This window comes from Alnus glutinosa, chromosome 13, assembly GCF_958979055.1.
Source record: "Alnus glutinosa chromosome 13, dhAlnGlut1.1, whole genome shotgun sequence".
Classification (NCBI taxonomy): domain Eukaryota; kingdom Viridiplantae; phylum Streptophyta; class Magnoliopsida; order Fagales; family Betulaceae; genus Alnus; species Alnus glutinosa.
Window position 1 is genome coordinate 24,035,716 of NC_084898.1, and position 22,400 is coordinate 24,058,115.

At 37.2% G+C, this 22,400-nt stretch overlaps 2 protein-coding genes across 2 annotated transcripts in view; both read left to right on the top strand.

Moving 5' to 3' along the window:
- Positions 1 to 22,400, top strand: part of LOC133854001 (phosphoacetylglucosamine mutase-like) — a 36,898-nt gene that overhangs the window by 7,173 nt on the left and 7,325 nt on the right. The gene's annotated exons all lie outside the window — the stretch shown is intronic.
- LOC133854149 (uncharacterized) lies at positions 1,814 to 7,947 on the top strand. The gene is made up of 2 exons (XM_062290208.1): positions 1,814 to 1,824; positions 4,183 to 7,947. The coding sequence occupies exon 2, from the start codon at positions 4,502 to 4,504 to the stop codon at positions 5,456 to 5,458; it is 957 nt and encodes a 318-aa protein (XP_062146192.1). The 5' UTR covers positions 1,814 to 1,824; positions 4,183 to 4,501; the 3' UTR covers positions 5,459 to 7,947.

Sequence of the window (22,400 nt, forward strand, 5' to 3'; positions counted from 1 at the left end):
TCCTGAAATTCAAAGGTGAATGTGCTTTTCATTTCTATATATGAGCTCTTTGTTGGGAATTCTAAAGTTTAAATGGAGCTTTATATACATAATTGGTTCAGTCTGTTCTAACTTTAGGGTCTAGTATGAAATGTTAACTTAAGGGCCAGTTAGTGTTCCTCTGTATCATTAAATGATGTTTATTCGCTCATATGCTGAAAATAAAATATTGAAGTTTTGTAGAATCGTTAGAGAACAAAAAAAAAGGGTCTTAAACTCTTCAGTGTTGGTATTTATGAAGAGATTTAGTTGTTCTCTAATTAACAATGGGTGTTGGAAGATTAATTTGATCTTCAATCTTTCTAGTGGCTGGATGAAAATGGTTTGGAGACATCTTTAATTTAAAATAGCCAACATGCTAGGATTATTTCCTTTGAAAGAGTGAATGAGTGTGCCATTAGACCCCCCCCCCCCCCCCCCCCCCCCCCCCTCCCTTCCAAAAAAAAAAAAACTAGCCAAGTACATGATTTTGTGATTCTTCTTTGAATTAATAGCCCTAGTGGACAATTGGATTTAGGATATTCTATGAATGTCACCCTGTAACACCTCAGTCCCATATTGGGAAGAAGAGTTGCCCATATAGAGTGAGTGGTTTATAGAAAGAAACTCATGGGTGCTAAGTTCCACATTGGTTACTTATTAGGTGAAATTGAGCTTTATAATTAATTATAGGGAAGCTCCAAATTGACTGATTTTTTTGTTAAATATGACTAGTACTTTTTCCCGGGTCGTTACACACCCACTGGAAAATCTTCCATTCTAATTTCAAAGGTAAAATAGTATAATTAAGAAGGGAAGGATGTTGAGCAACAAGGGAAGACCTGACATGGTATAATAATCGTATTTTGTTAAGTGATTGACTGCAACAGATAAGGATTGGTTGATGAAGTTAGCAAATTGGTCCAACTTGACGAAAATATGATAAAAGTTTTTATTTATTTATTTTTTTTTTAAGTAATCAGATGTATATAAAATGCGTTAGGGACTCTTTAAGTATATAGGAAGTATACAAAAGAAAACACTTAGTTAAAAGAAGAAAAAAAAAAAAAACAAAAAAACAAGAAAATCATGAAAGACTAAGTGCAAAAGTTTTATTGCAGTAAACCTCAAGTTTTTGGGATAAGGCTTTGTTTAGTGAAGTATGAATCCTGCTTTCTCCTTGATAACTGAACAAAACCTGACCACATTTGTTGCAAATCATGTGTGCTTTAGTTGATGTTAGACATTGGGATGGAACAAATTCCACATGCTCATGTTAGTATATGACATATTTTGATAGGGTTCGCTGAGTAACTAGTTTTACATGCTGCATCTTCTGCTTGAGACCGGATCATGTCATGATAACAAAGTTTAGTTTTTATCTGATTTGGCTTTCATCAAAACCAGTAGAACTTGTCTAATAGTGATATTATCTGCAAACGTGTACTGGTGCTTGTTAGTTAGAGTTCTTGTATTCGGCTCCTAGTTGCATGGTCCTTTACGAAATTTGATGTTCCTTCAATATTTTTATGCTGAAGGAGCTAGGAAATGTGCCCTGTATAACAGGGATGTATTTTCTTTTTTCTTTTTTTTTTTCAGCTTACATTAGCATTCTTTACAATGAATATAATTGTTCTATTGTTATTATTATTATTATAATTATAGGTCAGAATTTTAATTTTATTACCTTTCCTATGCTGTCAGGAAAAAAGCTGTGGACAAAACTGCGTTTATCAAAGAGAATGCAGAAACTATATATGGTCATGAGGCCCCTTGGCAATCAAGAAGCCATTAATGCTGAGGCCGGTAATGACATGTTGTTGATAACTGTTTTCAATAAAACTGATATGGTATTATTAATCCTTGGTCATGCATCATTATTATTCAATGTGATAATTTGTCTAGACAATCCAATTAAGCGCACTTAGGCTACTACCAAAATTTCAACTAGAATACAAGACATAAATTCACCCATATATACCCCAAGGACATGACAGTGTGTTTTGTGTCCCTTGGCTTTGCACAACTAGAGAAACTTGCAAATGTATGGATCCTGGATAATTGCATGAGTGTTTGATATGATATGATCATAACTTATTAACTTATTTCTCCAATATTATAGAGGGAACAGGCCATGATAATTGTTAATATGACTTTTTAATCAATAGGGCAGAAAAATACCCACAAGGCCGATCTTTCATACGACCATCAGGTATCAAGGATGTGATACTTGTGTATTCAGAAGCATCCACGCAGGAAGCAGCTGACAGCCTAGCCAACTCTGTAGCATGACTTGTGGACCAGTTCTTAGGGTTGGGCAGTTCTTAAAAGTAACCTCTATCTTTTGTCCTGGAACTAAGTTAACAGGTGTGCTACATAGAAAGGGTCATCACGGGACCAGTTTGATTTTGATATTGTGGTATTGATAATTGCAAATGTGGCTAATTACTTAAATTTGATGAATTAGATACAAATAATGATGTGCCAAATAAAAGAGTAGTTATTCTATAAAAATAGTCATTCCATTCCTGGAGTGTCTTTTGCATACCAAACATGCCTTAACTCTTGAATCTTGATATTCTTTAGCCTCTCTGTCTTCTATATGCAATTATGTCTAGGTTTACTTTTTCTTTTTTCTTTTTTGTCTTTACTGTTGTGGGTGAATATGGATTGGTATTTTGGAAAGTTATTTATATCTCAATACCTATATTCCTTTTTTGTTTGGATACAGGCATTCCAAGTAAAATCCAATAAGACACACACCCCAACACCTACTTTCAGTAGCTAATCCTCACCCAAAAAAATACCCAATTCAACTTTAATTAACAAAAATTCTTCAAATTAGAATCTTTGAGTCTCTGACCTTCCATTTGTTTAATACCCAATTTAGCTTCTTACAAAAGAAGCCCACTAAAAGTAGTAAATTTGAATTGTATTTTATATCCTCAAATTTTTCCAGAAAATGTTACTTCCATTCAACCAAAAATATTTATAAGAAAACAGTAGCATATCACCCTTTCCAGCTAAAATTAACACTCTCTTTGACAAAAACAAAACGAAATCCTTCCTAACCAACAAACGAGCACTACATACATACATAAAGAAAAGAGAGTGGGAAAGAGAAAGACTTGAATCGTTATTAATACAACTCTTTAAGAAAGAAGAAAGAAAGAACGAACAAACAAACAGGATTTTAGTCAATCAACTGCTGCAAATCCGAAGATTAAGGTGAGGCCTCTGCTAGTGGGGCGTGTTTCCACGACTAAAATGTGTGCCGTAACGAGTGAGAGTGAGTACATAAAAGTTGTGGTAGCTTTTTTCTTTCATATAATATTGGACTCTTTAATTAAATGGGAAATATATAGGGAATTTTTTTTTTTTTTTTTCTCTCTCTCTTTTTCTAGTAAAAAAAAAAAAAGGCAAGGGAGAGGGACCATCAGATGCTGGAACTCTCTTTTTGAGCATAACATTAGTAGCATCTTACATGTTATCTATTATCTTGAACTATGTATGAAAGTATCCGGTCATTTTCTACCCATTCTAATATCTAACATTTTTCCTACAATACCACCCAAACCAAGAACATATGACAAAGGGCTTGTCTTACTAAACATGTGATACTGCGTATACAGATGCGCATAGTCAAAAATATCTAGTTCTGGATTAAAAAGAAAATCCTAAAATTCTGAGATACCTAATTCAGTGATGCTAGAGTCTATATACTGATGTAGGACGGAATTTATTAATATTTTCGATGAAAACGAAAATAGAAAAAAGTCCAAAATAATACTGAAGCAGCACCATTTGATTAGAAGCTTACCTATTCGCAGACAATGGAAGTACAAAAGGAAAGACTTGATCGTCAAGCCAAGACTTTATGTTTTTCTCATTAGGACTAGATTTGCTTTATGTATTTCTTTTCCTTTTAGAATAAGTTTTACTTTTACTACTAGAATAAGGTTTACTATTGGTATTAGGAAAGGTTTACTTTTACTACTAGGGATAGGTTTACTTTTTCTACAAGTATTTCTCTTCTATAAATAGGCTTGCTTATTATGTAAAACTCAGAATCAATTGAATTATTATAAAATCAGAGAATTCTCTCTCAAATACTCTGCGGAGTTTTATCTTTCTTTTAGTCTGCGGACTTGTTTTATCTTTTAGGGTAGAAGACGAAGACGCTTCTCCTTACAGAATCGAAGACGCTGTTCTTTGATTAGTTACCTTAATCTTCCGCTACGTCAGTTGGTATCAGAGCAGGCTTTTATCCTGATCATGGCCAATCAGCGCAACGGTGACGAACTTCTCCAACAACGCTGTTTGTAGGGGAGGGGCTCTTTTAAGAGCCAAACTCATGGGGTATCCGAGCCGGCATTATCCGGATTCGATGGCCAACTTATACTACAGTAATAACTTCTATAACGATATTGTTCGTGACAGGGAGGCTCTTTGGAGAGCCGATTTCCAAAAGTTCCAGTAGGCGATGCGACAAGAGATGCGCCAGATGTGGGAGATGATAGAGCGCATGCACATAAGTCCTAATCGTAATCACATGTACAATGATACCCATGTTGACTATGGGATCCGAGTGAGGCCTACTCGTCTCCAACGACTTGCACCCATAAACCAACCACCGGTCTATGAAGATCTTAGTGATGATGATGTTCAACCTGTTTCTAACCATATTTCTGAATCTCCGAATAGGAAACCCATATATGAAGAGAATGTTAGTTACAGTGAAAAAGTGGAGTTGCCGTCAGACAAACAATATGTGCAACAACAACCATTGGTCCCAGCTACTGTACCAGTGGAAGAATATCCACCACAAGCGCAGCTCATCAAGATCACCACAGAAATAAATAACAATGGTGATTCCTTTGAAGACAATAAAGTTGAAGGTAACATTAGGAAAAAAATATTAGGAGAAATTTTATTGGAAGGAGACGAAAAGGAAAAGTCGTGTCTTAGCACTATCTACATAGATTTCTCCAAGTATCTTTCTTCGGAAGAGCCGCATGCTATCTACATAGATTTCTCCAAGTATCTTTCTCCGGAAGAGCCTCGTGTGACTTATCGCAAAGAAAACTCGAGGACGAGTTTTTTTCAAGTGGGGGTGTCTGATGTAGGACGGAATTTATTAATATTTTCGATGAAAACGAAAATAGAAAAAATGTCCAAAATAATACTGAAGCAGCACCATTTGATTAGAAGCTTACCTATTCGCAGACAATGGAAGTACAAAAGAAAAGACTTGATCGTCAAGCCAAGACTTTATGTTTTTCTCATTAGGACTAGATTTGCTTTATGTATTTCTTTTCCTTTTAGAATAAGTTTTACTTTTACTACTAGAATAAGGTTTACTATTGGTATTAGGAAAGGTTTACTTTTACTACTAGGGATAGGTTTACTTTTTCTACAAGTATTTCTCTTCTATAAATAGGCTTGCTTATTATGTAAAACTCAGAATCAATTGAATTATTATAAAATCAGAGAATTCTCTCTCAAATACTCTGCGGAGTTTTATCTTTATTTTAGTCTGCGGGCTTGTTTTATCTTTTGGGGTAGAAGACGAAGATGCTTCTCCTTGCAGAATCGAAGACGCTGTTCTTTGATTAGTTACCTTAGTCTTCCGCTACGTCATATACAGTTATCACTGATTCATGATGAGCAAACTTGAGCTACGAGAAGAGAAGATAAACAGGTGAAGAAAAGCAAAGAGATCAGTACAAACAACGTCAAATGCAACAAACAGATAAAAGTAGAGATCGAATCGTTGATTCAGCATCTCTCAACACTTCCATCTTATATAATGAGCACAAATTGGGATATGAACCCCCCAACATCAAAAGTAAAAATGTTATGAAAATGACATCGTAGTGATGAAGATGATAAGAGAAACTTAAAATATGACTTATGGCAATAGCACTGTGACAGACAAAAAAGAAATGATACACCAATTGTTGAAGTAAACTTCCTGACAGCATATCCTTCAGGCCAAATGAATCTCTCATCCTGCAAATACTCTTGAGTCCTTGGCGATCTTTCCTGCAAGAACATTTCATACACCCATGAGCAGAATTCAAATACGCCAATCAACCAAAGAATTCAAATACTCTTCTCTAAATGCAGCTCGGGCATTTATAATAAAAATATCAGATCCCAGAGGAGTGATATAGTAATCCAAACAAGTATGGTGTTTCTTGTCTGAAGATGTCAAAGCGAAAAAGTAAAAGAATGATGATGGTGCCATGTCCCCAGTTCAACTTCCGAATCTTAGTTCTCAATAATAACACTTAAGTCACAAATACGATGTGAAATTGGAGAAATACATGAGATGAGCATTTTTTTTTTTTTGTTTTTGATAAGTATGAGACAAGCATTTTTGTACAATGTCTTAACTTTTAGAACCCAGATAATGATCAAAATTTAGCAATTTGCAAAAGTAGCAAACTTCATGCTCAAAGGGATTTTATCAAACACATAGCAGAGATTACATATGAATGTACAAAACGGAGATAAATTTAAACGCCAGCAAAATCAAAGGAAATGCGTCTTACAGAGAAAATCCCTTTCTCACCAAAGGAATGAGCCTCACAAACCCAAACGTAACAGAGATTCTATTCTATTCAGCCCCTACATTCTTTTCCCCCAAACTCAAATTGCTTTCTGGAGAGGCAGTAGAGCAGAGCAGAATTGCATTTTCTTTCGTAGATTTGCGACATGTGTGTTTTAATCAAGCTCCCTTTTGGATATGATAAAGAGTTCTGAGTTTTTTGGGATGAAAATTATTTGTTAATATTGTTTTTTTTTTTACTTCAAAGTTAAGTTAGATACATTCCTTTAGATATCCTATTACGCAAAACAACCAATAATCTCTGTGGTTCGATCACCCTTACTATAGTACAATCGATACGTATTATTGCGAGTAGTAAACTTATAAATTTAAAATCCACGTAACCGGTTAGTCCGCTACAAGTCTCCTACCTGAAGAGGTCTTCAATGGAATCCTTTACCTTAGGGCCGACCCCTAAGATAGATTTCAGTTTAAGCGCAGCAACAACACACACAACAACGGCTTCAAAGAGAACAAATCAGCTCAATAACCTCACAAAATAACTCTCTAAGCTCTAGTGGAATTCAATACCGAATTCTTACAGTTCTCAAGCACAGGGGCCTCTATTTATAGGCTGAGGGCTCAAATGAGCATCTGGCTTGATAAAGCTGGGCGCCGTCCAGACGGTGGACACAGGGCGTCCGGACGGACAATTGTGCGACCAAAATTTCGAGATTTTCGCTGAAAATCTTTCCTGTTTGATAGCCGCGTCCGAACGGTGAAGCACTGTCGTCCGGACTGTCGCACATCCGCTGTAAGTAATTTCCTTATAAAGGCTTAGCGCGTTCGGACCAGGAGGATTGCCGTCCGAACGGTTGAGTTTGAATTGCGAACTTGCCTTAAGCAGTAGCACGTCCGGACGGGAATCCACGTCGTCCGGACGGTTGTAGCAATCTTCCCATATTTGCTTTTGGAAAGAAAATCTGAAGCTTGGTTGAACACTGAGAATCGTCCGGACGGGCTGCTGAAACGTCCGGACGGATGCAAGCTGGAGCAGTTCGAAGCTTCTCGACACAGAGGAAGGTCCGGACGGAAATCCACGTCGTCCAGATGGATGATGCTTTAGTCTGATGTGCGTCCGGATGGTATGACACGTCGTCTGGATGGCTAATGCATTGGACAACTGGGCGTCCGGACGGGATGACACGTCGTCCGGACGGATTGCAGGGAACCAAATTTTCTGTCTTGCAAACTGAGCAGAATCTTCTGGAACACTTCTGAATAGCGGAATCTCTGATAAAAAGCATCTTTACATATAAGTGATTTTGTCCAACAGAATGTGGCCAATTATAAACTAACATGCACCTTTTGAAATCGCAAACTCAAACAGACCCTCAGTCTATCTGCAATCTGCACACCTGACGGTAGAAAGTTGGTGATTGTCTCTCTCTTTCTCTCGACAATCTTTGATACTCCTTCCCCTACCTAGATGGCAGACTTATTCGTTGAGGTGGGTATGCCGGATGTTAGTGGTGCTGAGACACAACATCTGAATGCTGGGGTGCCGCGTGGTCCGGAGGGTTTGCAGGGCCCGCATGGGGATGCTTTGGTGGCATACGACCAAGGGGCGAGACATGGTCCGGAAGGCCCACTGGGTGCACATGCCATGGACTCTACTGAACAAGAGCCGTGCCCTGACCAGCTCCTGTTGATCAGTATGTGTATATATATATATATATATATATATATATATATAAAATATTTTTATACATATATATAGTTCAAATTTATATCGCTAACAAATAATGTGCATGTGTTAGGTACAAATTCTAATGGGGACACTCAATACGAAATAATTACAGACTTGGCTTTGTAGTGGGAGATCCCATCGGGAAAGAAGATATTGATGTAATTCAATAATTCGTACCAGCCATTAGGACTGAGCACCGACAAATTCAGATGAAATTGCGGCAAGTAAATTAGAACCGGGTCCTTCGTCCATATGCGGGATGAATGGGGGAATATAGACCCTGTCAGGAGGCAACGTTTATGGGAGGCATTGATGGTATTTCGTATCCGTAACACATTATTAATCTATATTTATTTATTTTTTGTTTTTTTTGTTTTTGATTTTTTTTTTGTTTTTGTATTTTTTTTAAAAAAATTCTAGAATTTAATATGTCAAATTTTATATTGTGTAGGCAAAGTTTTACATCTTGCCTCAATTTGATCCCGAGGAAGTCAAAAAAGAAGTCTTCAAGGACGTGAGCCAGAAGATGCGGACCTGGAGATGCCTAAAAAAGTAGAAGCTTGAAATTCAATCGGGCAAAACGCCCGAGATGGTACGGGCTAGAGTAGGGGATGCGCCTTTGACGGGGTGAGACCCCAAAGACGTGACAGTTTTATTGGCCAAATGGTGTGACGAGGCATTTTAGGTGTGTAGGTTATAATCGAGTACTTATATTACTATTTTTTTTACTTTTCCTAATTTCATGTCATTGTGCATATCACATAACTAACCTATTGGAAATGTTAATTGTGTAGGACTATGCCACTCATATGAAGGGTTTGCTATGTCTAAACGATACATCGCATTGTTGCGGCACCAAGAGCTTTGTCACACAAGGATGTATGTATACCAACTTTAATTTACCTATATATATATGTTTTTTCCTGGCAAGCACAAACGTCTGGCGGCACTCCTCCGACCCATGCAATTTTTTTTGTTAAGTCATACAAAAAAAAAGATGGAACCTATCCAAACGACATAACACGAGAGAGATGTGTATGTAAAATGCTTTTTTGTTTATTAATTATTTATTTACAATTGACATTTGTTTAACGTCACTAATTAAATACAGCAAAGAATGGAGCAGCTAATGCCAAATGACTCGTTGCATCAGATACTATCACTGAAGGGACGGTGCGCTAGCTTCCGAGTGATACGTATGCCTTGACGTTTAGGAATAAGCCTAAGTACTTGAACAGGGTTAGAGGGGTTGGGAAAAATGTTAGGCTTGTCCTAAGGACCACACAGATATACTATAGCCTCACACAGGGGCGATCTCAACGTGCTAGGCACTCCACCCTGCCCTCGCAAGAAGAAGTCAACCAAGCTTGCCCGATAGGGTATTTGATTTTCCTTATATGTAGGAAAGAGAATGGGTTATAAGAAAACTATTGGGAATGCTCTTGTCAACTAATAAATGGAAGAGGGCGGATAGAACTTTCTTTTAGTTGTCAACAAATTTGTGTGTGATTTTATTTTATTTTATTGCAATTACCTGTTCGAATTGAAGGTGAAATTAATTTGGAATAAGTTTCATTAAAAATATATATATATATGATTACTCTGAATATGGGATGTTACTATATATATGCTAAATTATTATTTATAAGTTTCTTTGTGTGGACATATATCATATCATATAATGTCATCATTCTGTACAGAATTTTCCAACCTATTTTTTTTTTTTTTTAAACATTTCAGCAATTACGCTTGTAAGCTCCTAGTGAACATAGAAAACATCTCTCCCTCCACAATTAGAAAGATTAATTTTTATATATATAATAAAAAAAAAAGAAAAAAGAAAAGAAAAAAAGTTAATAATGTTGAACCTGGACCTACAATTCCTTTACAATTTAGTAATACGTGCGAACATATGATTGGACAGTGTTAAGATTCGGTTTGACAATCATAAATAAATCATCAACCCTAGTTAGTTGACTAGGGTCAAAATTGGGCTTATTTCCTTCTGACAAGCTATATGAGTAACGATAGAAATTTCCTACAAATCGGTTTGTAGAAAATTTCATACAACCCACATATAAGAATGATATGTGTCCTTTAAACATATGAAAAATACATGTTTTTTTTTTTTTTTTTTATTAATGCTTTTAAAAAAGCATGTGAGAGAATTACATGTTATTAAAATATGTGCTTCTCACATGTGAAGGGACACATGTCATTCTTATATGTGGGTTGCATAAAACTTCCTACAAATCGATTCGTAGGAAATTTCTATCCATACGAGTAATGTTAATAATCATTTTTTTTTCTTCTTCTTGTCGTTTTAAAGTAAACGCAACTTTTAAAATCATTATCATATTTCTAAAGAAGTTTGAGGATGATTAAAATATTTTATGAGGGTAAACCCTTTGTATGATGTATATATACACACACGTGTGCCCTTTGAGTGAAAAAAAGGAATCAAAGTTGAGGCAAATACATTTTTTTTTTTTTTTTTTTTTTTTGTGGTCGAAGTCGGAAAGACATTCATGTAATTTTTTAGGTTGAGCCCTTTGACTGAGAATGAGAAAATAGTTGATCGAGAGTGGCGAAGTGGGCTCATAATAGCAAAAATAATGAAATTATAGTTCTTCCTATCAAATTAAAATTCTATCAAGAAATCGAGGTAATAGGGATAAAAAATCACTCATTGAGTGTTTTATATTGATAAACTGATAAAAATATATAAACCGGAGGTTAAAGCCATCTTAATAGGCTTATATAGAGCTTAAATTTCAAACCCTAAAAAATAATAATAAAAGAAATGAAATAAAAATACTTTGCATTACAAATAATATAAAACGACAACTTTTGCTTAATAAATGTTGGAATTACAAAATGTTCGTGAAATACAAAATTGTAGCCCTCTGATTAAGCTTTCCAACGCCACCAAGTTTTTATACGTAGCCAGTTAATTGAAGAGGTGAAAGAAAAAGATCATCTCTATACCCAGTTAATTCAAGATGCATACACTTGAACAATGATTGTTCATGTATATTGTTTTTGTTATAGAAATTGAACTTTTTCCAATATCCACTCATGAAGGAATAGCAGGCCACAATGAAGCTGTGAAAGTCATATACGAAAAAAAGGAGAATGCCATACAAGTTTTTATCTTTACATTATTATTGAATTTATTGAGATAAGAGTTAGAAGATGGTTTATGTAAATTAAATTTATTTTTTCTAATGTACAAGTGGAAGAGACGTGTAACGTTCATACTCTCTTTATAAAAATATCAGTTTTGTATACAATCGAATAATAAAGGAAAGATGTAACCAAGAAAAGACTTTGACATGTAGACTTAGGTCATAGGCTGAACCACTTTAATTTTATGTTTCTTTCATGCTTTCATCTCTTTAAATTATGGGATTAAAAGTTCATATACCCGTCTTAAACTACCACCTAATTGATAAAGTCTCTCCCAAAAATTCAATTGGGACAATGTCTCCGGCCCCAAACTGCTAAAACATTGTCAATGTCGACCAAGGCCAGTAAAAAGACAAAAATGACCTTACAATTTTTTCAATAAAACAAAAATACTCCAATAAATTTCAAAAAAGAAAAAAAAAATCATTTTTAATTTTTTAAACAAAAATTTTTATTTAAAAAAATGCAATTAATATATTTTTTTATCAAAAAGGATTTTTTTTTTTTTAAGTTTTCTTTTAAGTTTTAAATTTGGCCACCATTGATTTTTATGTATTTATTTATTTATTTAGTTTTATTTATTTTTTGAATTTTTAGTATTTTTTTTATTAAAGGCATTTTCATCATTAAGAAATATTGACAATTTTTTATAGTTTGAAAGGATATTGTTCAAATTAAAAACTTAAGTAGAACATTATCAATTGGATAATAATTTAAAGGAGTAAGTAAATTTACCCTTAAATTATTATATGTTGTGATAAGTTAATGGGAAAGCCATGATCCCACCAATAAAGACTAGCTAGTAATTTCTTTGCCTTGGAATTCATCATATCATTGTCACTGTTATTATCCTTATTTTTTTTAGTTGGTCTAATCCTAGTAGAACTTTGGACCAAATACTTGAGACAACCAGACTTCGTTAAAGCCCTAAAAGCTTCATTGGCGCAAACCCCTAATAGAAATTCTATTCTATTTAGCCCCTACATTCTTTTCCCCCAAACTCATTGCTTTTTGGAGAGGCAGGAGAGCAGAGCATAATTGCATTTTCTTTTGTAGATTTGCGACATTTGGGGTTTAATCAAGCAACCTTTTGGATATTGAAAAAGTATTTCGATTTGATAAAGAGTTTTGGGTTCTTTGGGATGAAAATTATTTGTTAATATTGTTTTTATAAAAAGAAAAAAGAGAAGGGACCAGACAATTCTCTCTTTGTACCGGCCAGTGTGGCAAATATGGATCTAACCGAAGTGAGCCGAGTCGAGTTTTACGATTTCAAGATAGGCTCGTTTAAAACTTAGACGAGCTCGAGCTCAAGTTCGAGCTTGTTGAGAATGACATTCGAGCCGAGTTGAGCCAGATTACTTGATAAGCTCGGCTCAACTAGAACTCGAAATAAGCTATTAAATTTTTCAATGTGTAATCAAAGCGGAGTTCAAGTTCGAGTTTGTGAAATACCTCCATACTAACTATTAATAACTTAATATGTACAATATTTACTTAGCTAGTATACTATATGCTTATTTAGTGTGTGTGTGTGTATATATATATATATGGGGAAAGTACACTTTACCCCCCTGATGTATCCACCCATTGGCAATTTGTCACCCAATGTTTAATTTTTCGTAGATGACCCCCCTAAAGTTGTAGCCGTGTTTCACAATAGACCTTCCGTCCATATGATCTGTTAAAAGTGACGGAAAAGAAGTCACGTGCGTTGCACATGACCTTTTAAAGCCCAATTTTCTTATTTTGCCCCACTCAAAACTAGGGCTGGCAAAATGGGTCACCCGACACGACCCGTTAAGACCCGCAACCCGTTTAGCTTATACCCTGACACGACACGAACACGGTAATTTCACGGGTCACCCGACACGACCCGTGAAACTCGTTTAACATAATGGGTCAAATCGGGTCAACACGACCCGTTTAAAAGAAAATATATATATATATATATATATATATATATATATATATATATATATATATATATATATATATATATTACAGAAAAGAAAAAAAAAAATCACCCTACTTAATCTCAGCCTCTTCCAAAATCAAGAAAATAAATGCAAAATCAATACAACAATCGAATGAAAATCAGCTATATAAGTTTATGATGTTTATCATTGAAAGTTAAACTGCAGGTAGAGTATTCTTGTAAGTCAAAAGCCCATAAATAAATTAATAATACAGCCCAAAATCACATTTAAAAACACAAATTATTAGCAACCAAGATTTAAATACCTTCAATTTCCTATACTTTCTCATCAATCAAGCACACTTGTTCACCTTCAAACTCAACTCCACTGCCGTGATTTGCTCCCAGGTCCAAACTCATTGGATCAGCCGATTAGTCCCTGAAACGTCCCGATTCGCACCACTAACGTCCTCGAACTATGTGCTCGGCGCTCCCCAGCTCCAATCCCCGTCCAAACTCCCCCACGACCCAGCTGCCATTCATCGGGAACTGAAGAAGAAGGGCCGGCGTTGAAGAAGACCCATCGCTGCATCTAGTGGGTCTAGCGAGAGGAAGAAGAAGAAAATGGAAGAAGAAGAGGGAGTGGCGGCGGTGGTGGTGCGGTGCTGAAGAAGAAGAAAATGGAAGAAACGGGGGCGGGGCGGCGCGGTGTGAAGGAGAAAGAAAAGAAAACTGAAGAAATGGAGAAGTTAGGGCAACCGGTCCTAAATTACCTAAATACCTAATAATCCTAAAATTCTAAATCACTAAATCTAATCCCATTTCCTTTATATATATATATATATATAAAGCATCCACTGCAGAATCTTCTGCTCAACATCATTATAATTTTGATCTCTTCCAAGATGCCCAAGATCCCAATGATATCACAGATCTGGACTTGGACTCCTAAGTTTGCCCCGTAGGCATTAAGGACAAATAAGTGAACATATATATATATAAAAAGCTAATCGTGTCTGGCGGGTCACCCGCGGGTGACCCGTAACCCGACCCCTCAAACTAAGATAAACGGGTCTCTACCCGTTTATGACCCAAACCCGCTAATTTCGTGTCGTGTTCGTGTCGGATTGTCGTGTCGTGTCAAAATTGCCGGCCCTACTCAAAACGGTGTGCAGCGACTCAATATACTCTTGCTACCTTGAGGCCCTCTTCAAGCTGTCTCCACACGTTGCCATCAACGAGTGCCAACGACTTACCGACGAAGCTCATCGCCGGCACCAACATTCGGTCCCAATTCCCACTAATCTGGCATAGTTCCCAGAAGAGCTCGTCGGCCTCCGGGGACTTGAGTTGGTAGCCGAGCAAGATGACGCCGTCGTCTGCCACCAGGGCCTCCATGGTGGACACGAGCGGTGAGGTGTCTTGGGCTTGTTCCTGTCGGTGCTTGTTTATGTTTTGTGCTTGTTTCTGTGCGGTGAGGTGTGGAGGAGTTGGCATTGGTGGTGCCGGAGACCGATGACCCATCACTAATGGTGGTGCCGGAGACCGATGCCACCAGAGCCGAAAGGTAGCATCACCATTACTGCTGTTCGTAGATCCTCCTGCTCTAACTCTACGCTGCACCATTTCATTTAATAGCTAACTTCGACTCTTTAACTTCGTAAATAGAAGCCCAGAACCAATAGCACTGCCGCGGCACCACGAGAGCACTTGCATAGGGAAGAACAGAGGAAACTAATAACACGTACGCAATGCCCATGCATGCATGCACCTGCTTCTTCAGTGATCTACAAAGTCAGTCCACAAGCAAGAAAGCTGAAAATGGAACTAGCTGGCTGCTGCTTGAAAGCGGGAAGGAGGAGCAGCAGCTTCTTTGTTGCATCGATTGCTCGATTGCATCTTTAACTCAAAAAGTCTACGGTTTGGGGTCTAATTAAGTCACCAAAGTGTACTGATTCTCCTGAAGGTAGGATTTTTAATAAGGGGAAGCCCATTTCTCTTGCTTCTTTTTACGTCTCAAAATTATAATAAGCGGTTCTTGTCGGAGACACAGTCAGTACTCAAGAGTAGCAAAGGGAGAGATGGTGGTGGTACTCGAGCCCAAACACGCCGACGTGGCGCGACAGGTTTTTGCCCCTCTTTCATTATAACCTGCCAATCTTAAAGCATTCAGAGAGATTCAATTACAGGGAACAACCAAAACAAACGTTAAATCTACAGTGGTGCACGTTACAGACAGGGAGAGAGAGAGAGAGAGAGAACACGAAGAAGACGCGAAGCAAATGGGCCTCTGTTTCGGTTGTGACTACGTAGTCTACGTTGTGACTTCATGCTTTTCTATACCAGCTTCAGAAAAGGGAGAGAACACAAAGAAAACGTGAAGCAATGGGCCTCTGTTTCTGTTGGGTAGAACAGGGTTGAACATAGGATTATTAATGGGTAGAGAAAAACAACACTACTGGGCTTGATTTGAATGACATTCTCAGTTTAACAGCTAAGAAAGAAAATGTTGTGGAAGCTGTTCAAGGAATAGTGAAATTCGCAAAGGAATTTTTGGATCTTATTGATGTTGCAGATGCTACTGCACAAGGTGATTGCTTGTGAAGCTCTTAAGAGGTTAGCTCATGCAGGCTTTGTAAAAGGAGCTTTACAGGGTCATGAGTTAAGAGGACTAGCTTTGTGTCTTGCTAATCATGGAGAATTGACATGGCTGAGTGTATGCAGTCTTGTTCACTTGTGCTTCTCTTGCATATTTTGTCGTTGAGCTTTATTTTACAGGGTGATGCATGCTAAAGTATTTTAACACCTTGCAGAGAAAGCAGTTAAATCAGGCATGATATTGCCATTAATGGAGCTTTTGAGAATCTTAGCACGTCAAACCCGTCTTCGTACTGCCACGAGAATCGATGCTCCAGCACCAGTTGGTAGTTCACCCAACGCCACCACCATTAGGGGGGTCTAGTACTGCGAAAATTTGTCTGGTGGGGACGTTAGGCGTTGTCCGATAGTGAGTGACAATTTGTCTCAAACTCACCGTTTTGAACAGGGACAATTTTGGAAAGTTTGGCTTTAAAAGGTCATGTGCGTTGCACGTGACCTCTTTTCCGTCTCTTTGGACGGACTAAGTGGACGAAAGGTCTATTGTGAAACACAGTTACAACTTCAGGGGGGTCATCTACCAAAAATTAAACATTGGGTGTCAAATTGCCAATGGGTGGATACATCAGGGGGGGTAAAGTGTACTTTCTCCTACATATATATATATATATATATTGAGTAACATATAGTTAATTACATTTATTTACTATAGGTTAATAAACTAGATAATACGTTAATTTATGAATTAACTAGTTTTTTTTTTTGACATGTCCATACAAGAGGGGGGATTCGAACTAGTGACCTCCGCTTCATGAGGCGTGGTCTCCAGCCGATTGAGCTACCCCTTGGGAATTATGAATTAACTAGTTAGTATGTTAACTAATACACACACATAAATATTAAGTAACATATATAACATATATTACTTAATTACTAATATACATGCTTAAATTTATATAACTCATTTTTAGTAATATATAAGAGATATGAACGAGCTAACAAGTTGGACTAACGAATCAGGCGAGCGATCCGGTTCAGCTTTAAACGAACTGAGCTCGCGAGCTCCTATCGAGTTTTGTCGAGCGAGTCGGGTATGTATCATTTACTAATCGAGCGGATTTCTACAGTAACGAACGAGTTTCAATAGTATCGAGCTCGAGTTCGGATTAGGCTAAACCGAACAGATATCGAGCGGGTTATCAAACGGACTGATTTATTTACATTCCTAGTGGCAAAGAAGCGTGTGCTTCTAGTTCTAGTTATTGAGTGGTCCCCATCAACATCTTCAATTTTTTTTTTTTTTTTTTTTTATTGGAATGTCATCGCTGACTCATCGGTGTTATATTAAGAAACTTAGAAACTTCTCTTTCAATAATTTAACACAAAATGTGTCAAGCAAATTTATTTATTTATTTTTTTTAAAATGAAAACAAAGGAGTTGTGTACAACAAACATCACTTTTAATTTAGGATTAAATACCCTATTGGTACTTAAGTCAGCGGTTAACACGTGACAGATCGTTAATATTTGGACAAAAAATGTAATAGAAGTACTAAATGAAAACTCAAGTACTAAATTTAAAAAAGTTAAAAACTCAAGTACTAATACGGTATTTAACCCTTTAATTTAAACAAAGAGAAAAAAAGAGGGTTGGCCACCTTTGGACGACAGTTGTAGAGCTCGTCCTGCTGGCTTGGAATGAAAGAGACAGAGAGAGAGAGGGAGAGAGGGTTTTCGGGGGTGGGTGGGGAATTTGAGGGAAATAAATGTTCCCCCCACACGCTGGTTTCATTTATTAATGTGCATAGAACTGCTTATTTGTTGGGAAGGGCAGTAACCTTGATGACGCTATTTGGGAGGAATTTTACAACCTGAAACACGCCTACCCATACCTTGTGAGCAAAGTGTTTTGAAAGGGGTGGGAAATGTCACGAGTAGTTCTAAATAAGGAAAATGAAAGAACGAACTTTGAGTGGAAGTGAAGATGGAAGTTGAAGTGAAGAAGCTGCATGAGGATAAGGCTAAGAGGCATCAGGAGAATGAAGTTTATCAGGTGTTGCGGAACAGCTAGAGGCAACTTGACTGATCAAGCGTACAACTGGAGGCAATTGATCAAACGGGGTGTTGAAGGAAGTCTGCGTTTTGTTTAGTAGTATGTTTTGTTTTAAGTGGAAAGGCAGTAGTGTCATTTTATGTTTAGTAATATACGTTTTGATGGTGTGTTTGGGCAACAATATAAGGCCCCAGCCTGTAGAATAACCCAGCTTTTGAATTGTATTGTTTGAGAAATTTGGAGGGACGGCATCCTCGAATTTGCCAACAATGTCCAATTCGATTTCATTCCTCAAATTACCTTATCTCACTTGTTCATTCCATTTCCATTCCATAATCAGTCCATAATCCAAATACAGTTTATCAAACTGAATTGCCAATTCCCTTATGCCCAGGTTGTTCCTATAACACCACAAACTCAATCACTTACATCCAGGTTTTCCCCTAATTCATTTCCTTTTGGAGCAACCAAACTTCCCAGAAATTTTTCTATGTCGCCCAGAAAGGTAGCAAACATGCAAGAAATTAAAATTCTAGATATTGATCTATTAATTTTCCCTTGCCCAAACACGACAATATGATAGAATTCAAATGGACTTTTCATCTTCTAAATAAATAATAATAATAAATCTATAAAAAAGTTAAAAAGCCTTAAAAATTTCATTTCTTCTACGTTTTCCCATAGTTTCTCAGCAACCAAAAAACCATTTAAAAAAAAAAAAACAACTACAACAACAACAACAGCAAGAAAAAATCAGACATGTGGGTCGTCACACTATCCGGTCGACGCAATTACATCTCAGAGGAAATCAAAAGGAAAAAGATAGTAAAGCTTACGTCTGTGGATTGATTGTGGCGTGGCTCGGCTGTTCTGCGATGGAGAAAATGGAGAAAGAGAGGGAGACTAAGAAATGAGTTTCCAGGATTGCCGAGAGAAAGAGAGAGAATCACCGACTTTCTGCCGTTGGGTGTGCGGACTGAAGGGAAGGCTAAGTTCTTTCTCTTTCCTTATGTTTAGATGGCATTAGTCAGACCGTTCATTATAAATGAACGGCCTGGATCGGATTAGTGAATTTTTATTTTATTTTTGGTAGCGATCGAATTAGAGAATTGGGGTTTATGTTGTTTCTTGTTAGTGTGAGTGCAATTCTATCATAAAAAGACAAGTAAAATACGCACGCTTCATACAGTAACTACAAAAAGACAAGAGAAAGTGTAACAATTAATCATAAAAAATGAGAGTCCAAAATTGGACCAAAATCATCAGAAATTAAAATTATTCGCATCAATCATATCAATATAAGTACAGTTTTCTATATAATTGGCAAACCATAATGCACAGTAAGTGTAACACAACCTTTAAAAAAAACAAAAAAAAAACAGCACACTCAATTTCCCCCCACTTGTTTGTATACAAAGGCCGATCAAGATAAGAAAGAAGTCAAATGTTGGCTTCGTTGTGAAAATACCAATCCAGTTGTTATGAGCCTACCAAACTCAAATTATCAGGCTCATAACACCAGTAGCATTTCATACCAAGGAGATACGATAAGGAGTAGGGGAAACACAAACCAGAAGAGTTATAATGGGAAAAAGAGAGAGGCTAACAATGAAAGAGTGAGGGGACCGGAGAAATCTCTTGCCTTCAAGCGAAGTGACTCCACACAAAGAGTAAGAGAGATCTTGACAAAGGTGGTCAAGAGGAAGAGAAGTAGTATGGCAATGACAAGAGACATAACAAATATTTCAGTATGTAAGTTGAGATCTTGAGCCCAAGGCTTGGCTTGGGGTATGAGGAGCGAAAGGGTGAGTTTGATGAGTGGGGGAAAAACATATCGCAAATCTACCAAAAACTCCATTTTTCTCTGCTCCTCAAAAAAAAAGAAAAAAAAAAACAATACAGGCTGCTCTGTGTGTGTGTAACTTCAGAAAGAGGTAGGTATATCAGGTGTACCTTGAATTGTGTGTGTTTGGTCATGCATATATATAAACAAAGATTCTTCCTGGGCAATTGGTTTGTTCTTTGTATTTTCTCTGGCTGGTGAGATGACATAATTATAAGTGATCTGGTGTTAAAAAATACCTAGCCTGAGTACTAGTGAGGCAATTCAGAGTTTCAATAGCTCTTTTCTTTTATTACTTTTTTTTCTTCCCAAAGACAATTTCTGACCATTTGATTATGATGTCATAATGCAGGTTGTGGTGGTGGTGAGTTAGAACTGCTGGTACCCATTTTTTTCATTTTTTGTTCTCAGTACATTGTTGTGGTGAGTTAGAACTGCTAGGCTTTCTTGTGCTTTTTCTTTCGATAACTTGGTTTTATAAAAACCCACAATACAAATAATAATAATAATATCAATGGAAAAGAATAATGCAACAGCCAACAGGCAGTGGAATTTGTCCAAATAAATTCTAGATCAGAAAGATCTAGAATGAATAGATTCAACGGCCAGATCCTGCACACACAAACAAGCAAGCGGACCCAAACAACATCGACCCGCTATATAAACGGACTCCGATCCCTCAATTTGGACACAACAAAATCGCCAACAAAACCTAGACCTCCCCCCCTCTCTCCCTCTCCCTCTCCCTAGCTCTCTCTATCTCACACACACAGAGCAGCCTATATCGTTGTTCTTTGGAGGAGCAGAGAAAAATGGAGTTTTTGGTAGATTTGCGATATGGTTTTCCCTCACTCATCAATCTCGCCCTTTCGCTCCTCATACCCCAAGCCAAGCCTTGGGCTCAAGATCCCAACTTCCAAACTAAAATATTTGTGATGTCTTTTGTCATTACCATACTACTCTTCCTCTTGACCACCTCTGTCAAGCTTCCTCTTACTCTTAGTGTGGACTCACTTCGCTTGAGGACAGGAGATTTCTCCGGTCCCCTCACTATTTCATTGTTAGCCTCCCTCTTTTCCCCATTATCACTCTTCTGGTTTGTGTTTTCCATGCTCCTTATCGTATCTCCTTGGTGTGAAATGCTATTGGATTGGTTTTTTCATACCCTCCAAGCAATTCCTGTTCTCATCATTACCTGCATCCCCCTGCGTCCTCAAGTTGAACATGAAGCAATTGTACCTCAAGTTGAAGTTGAAGCAATTGTAATTGAAATTGAAGGGAACAACGAAGCCAACATTTGACTTCTTTCTTTAATGGAGCCTGATCACCTGCATCCCCCAGCATCCTCAAGTTGAAGTTGAAGTTGAAGCAATTGTAATCGAAGGGAACGACGAAGCCAACATTTGACTTCCTTCTTTAATGGATCATGATCACCTGCATCCCCAGTGTCCTCAAGTTGGAAGTTGGAAGTTGAAGTTGAAGTTGAAGTTGAAGTTGAAGTTGAAGCAATTGTAATCGAAGGGAACAACGAAGCCAACATTTGACTTCTTTCTTTTATGGATCCTGATCGGCCTTTGTATACAAACAAGTGGAGGAAAATTGTGTGTGCTGTTTTTTTTTTTTTTTTTTTCCCGGTTCTGTTATACTTACTGTAGGTTATGGTTTGCCAATTATATAGAAAACTCAACTTATATTGATATGATTGATACGAATAATTTTAATTTGAGTAATGATTCAACGCCACTTAAATATACAACTTTTCACCACCTTGTTTATGTGGCAAGGTGGTCCCTCACCTTAATTTATTTTTAAAAAATTAAAAAACTCAAAAAGTAGTGGGAGACCACCTTGCCACATAGACAAGGTGGTGAAAAGTTGTATCTTTAAGTCGTGATGAATCATTACTCTTTTAATTTTTGATGATTTTGGTCCAATTTTGGACTCTCATTTTTTATGATTAATTGTTACACTTTCACTTGTCTTTTTGTAGTTACTGTATGAAGTGTGTGTATTTTACTTGTCTTTTTATGATAGAATTGCACTCCCGCTAACGTGAAACAACATAAACCCCAATTCTCTAATTCGATCGATATCAAAAAAATAAAAATAAAAAAAATTCACTAATCCAATCCAAGCCGTTCGTTTATAATGAACGGTTTGACTAATGCCATCTAAACATTAAAAGGAAAGAGAAAAAACAACTTAGCCTTCCCTTCAGTCCGCACACCCAACGGCAGAAAGTCGGCGATTCTCTCTCTTTCTCTCGGCAGTCCTGGGAACTCACCTCTCGGTCTCCCTCGCTCTCTCTCTATGTTCTCCGTCGCAGAACAGCCGAGCCACGCCACAATCAATCCAGAGAAGTAAGCTTTACTATCTTTTTCCTTTTGATTTCCTCTGGGATGTAATTGCGTGGACTGGATAGTGTCACGACCCACATGTCTGATTTTTTCTTTGTAAATTTATTTCCGTTTATGTACA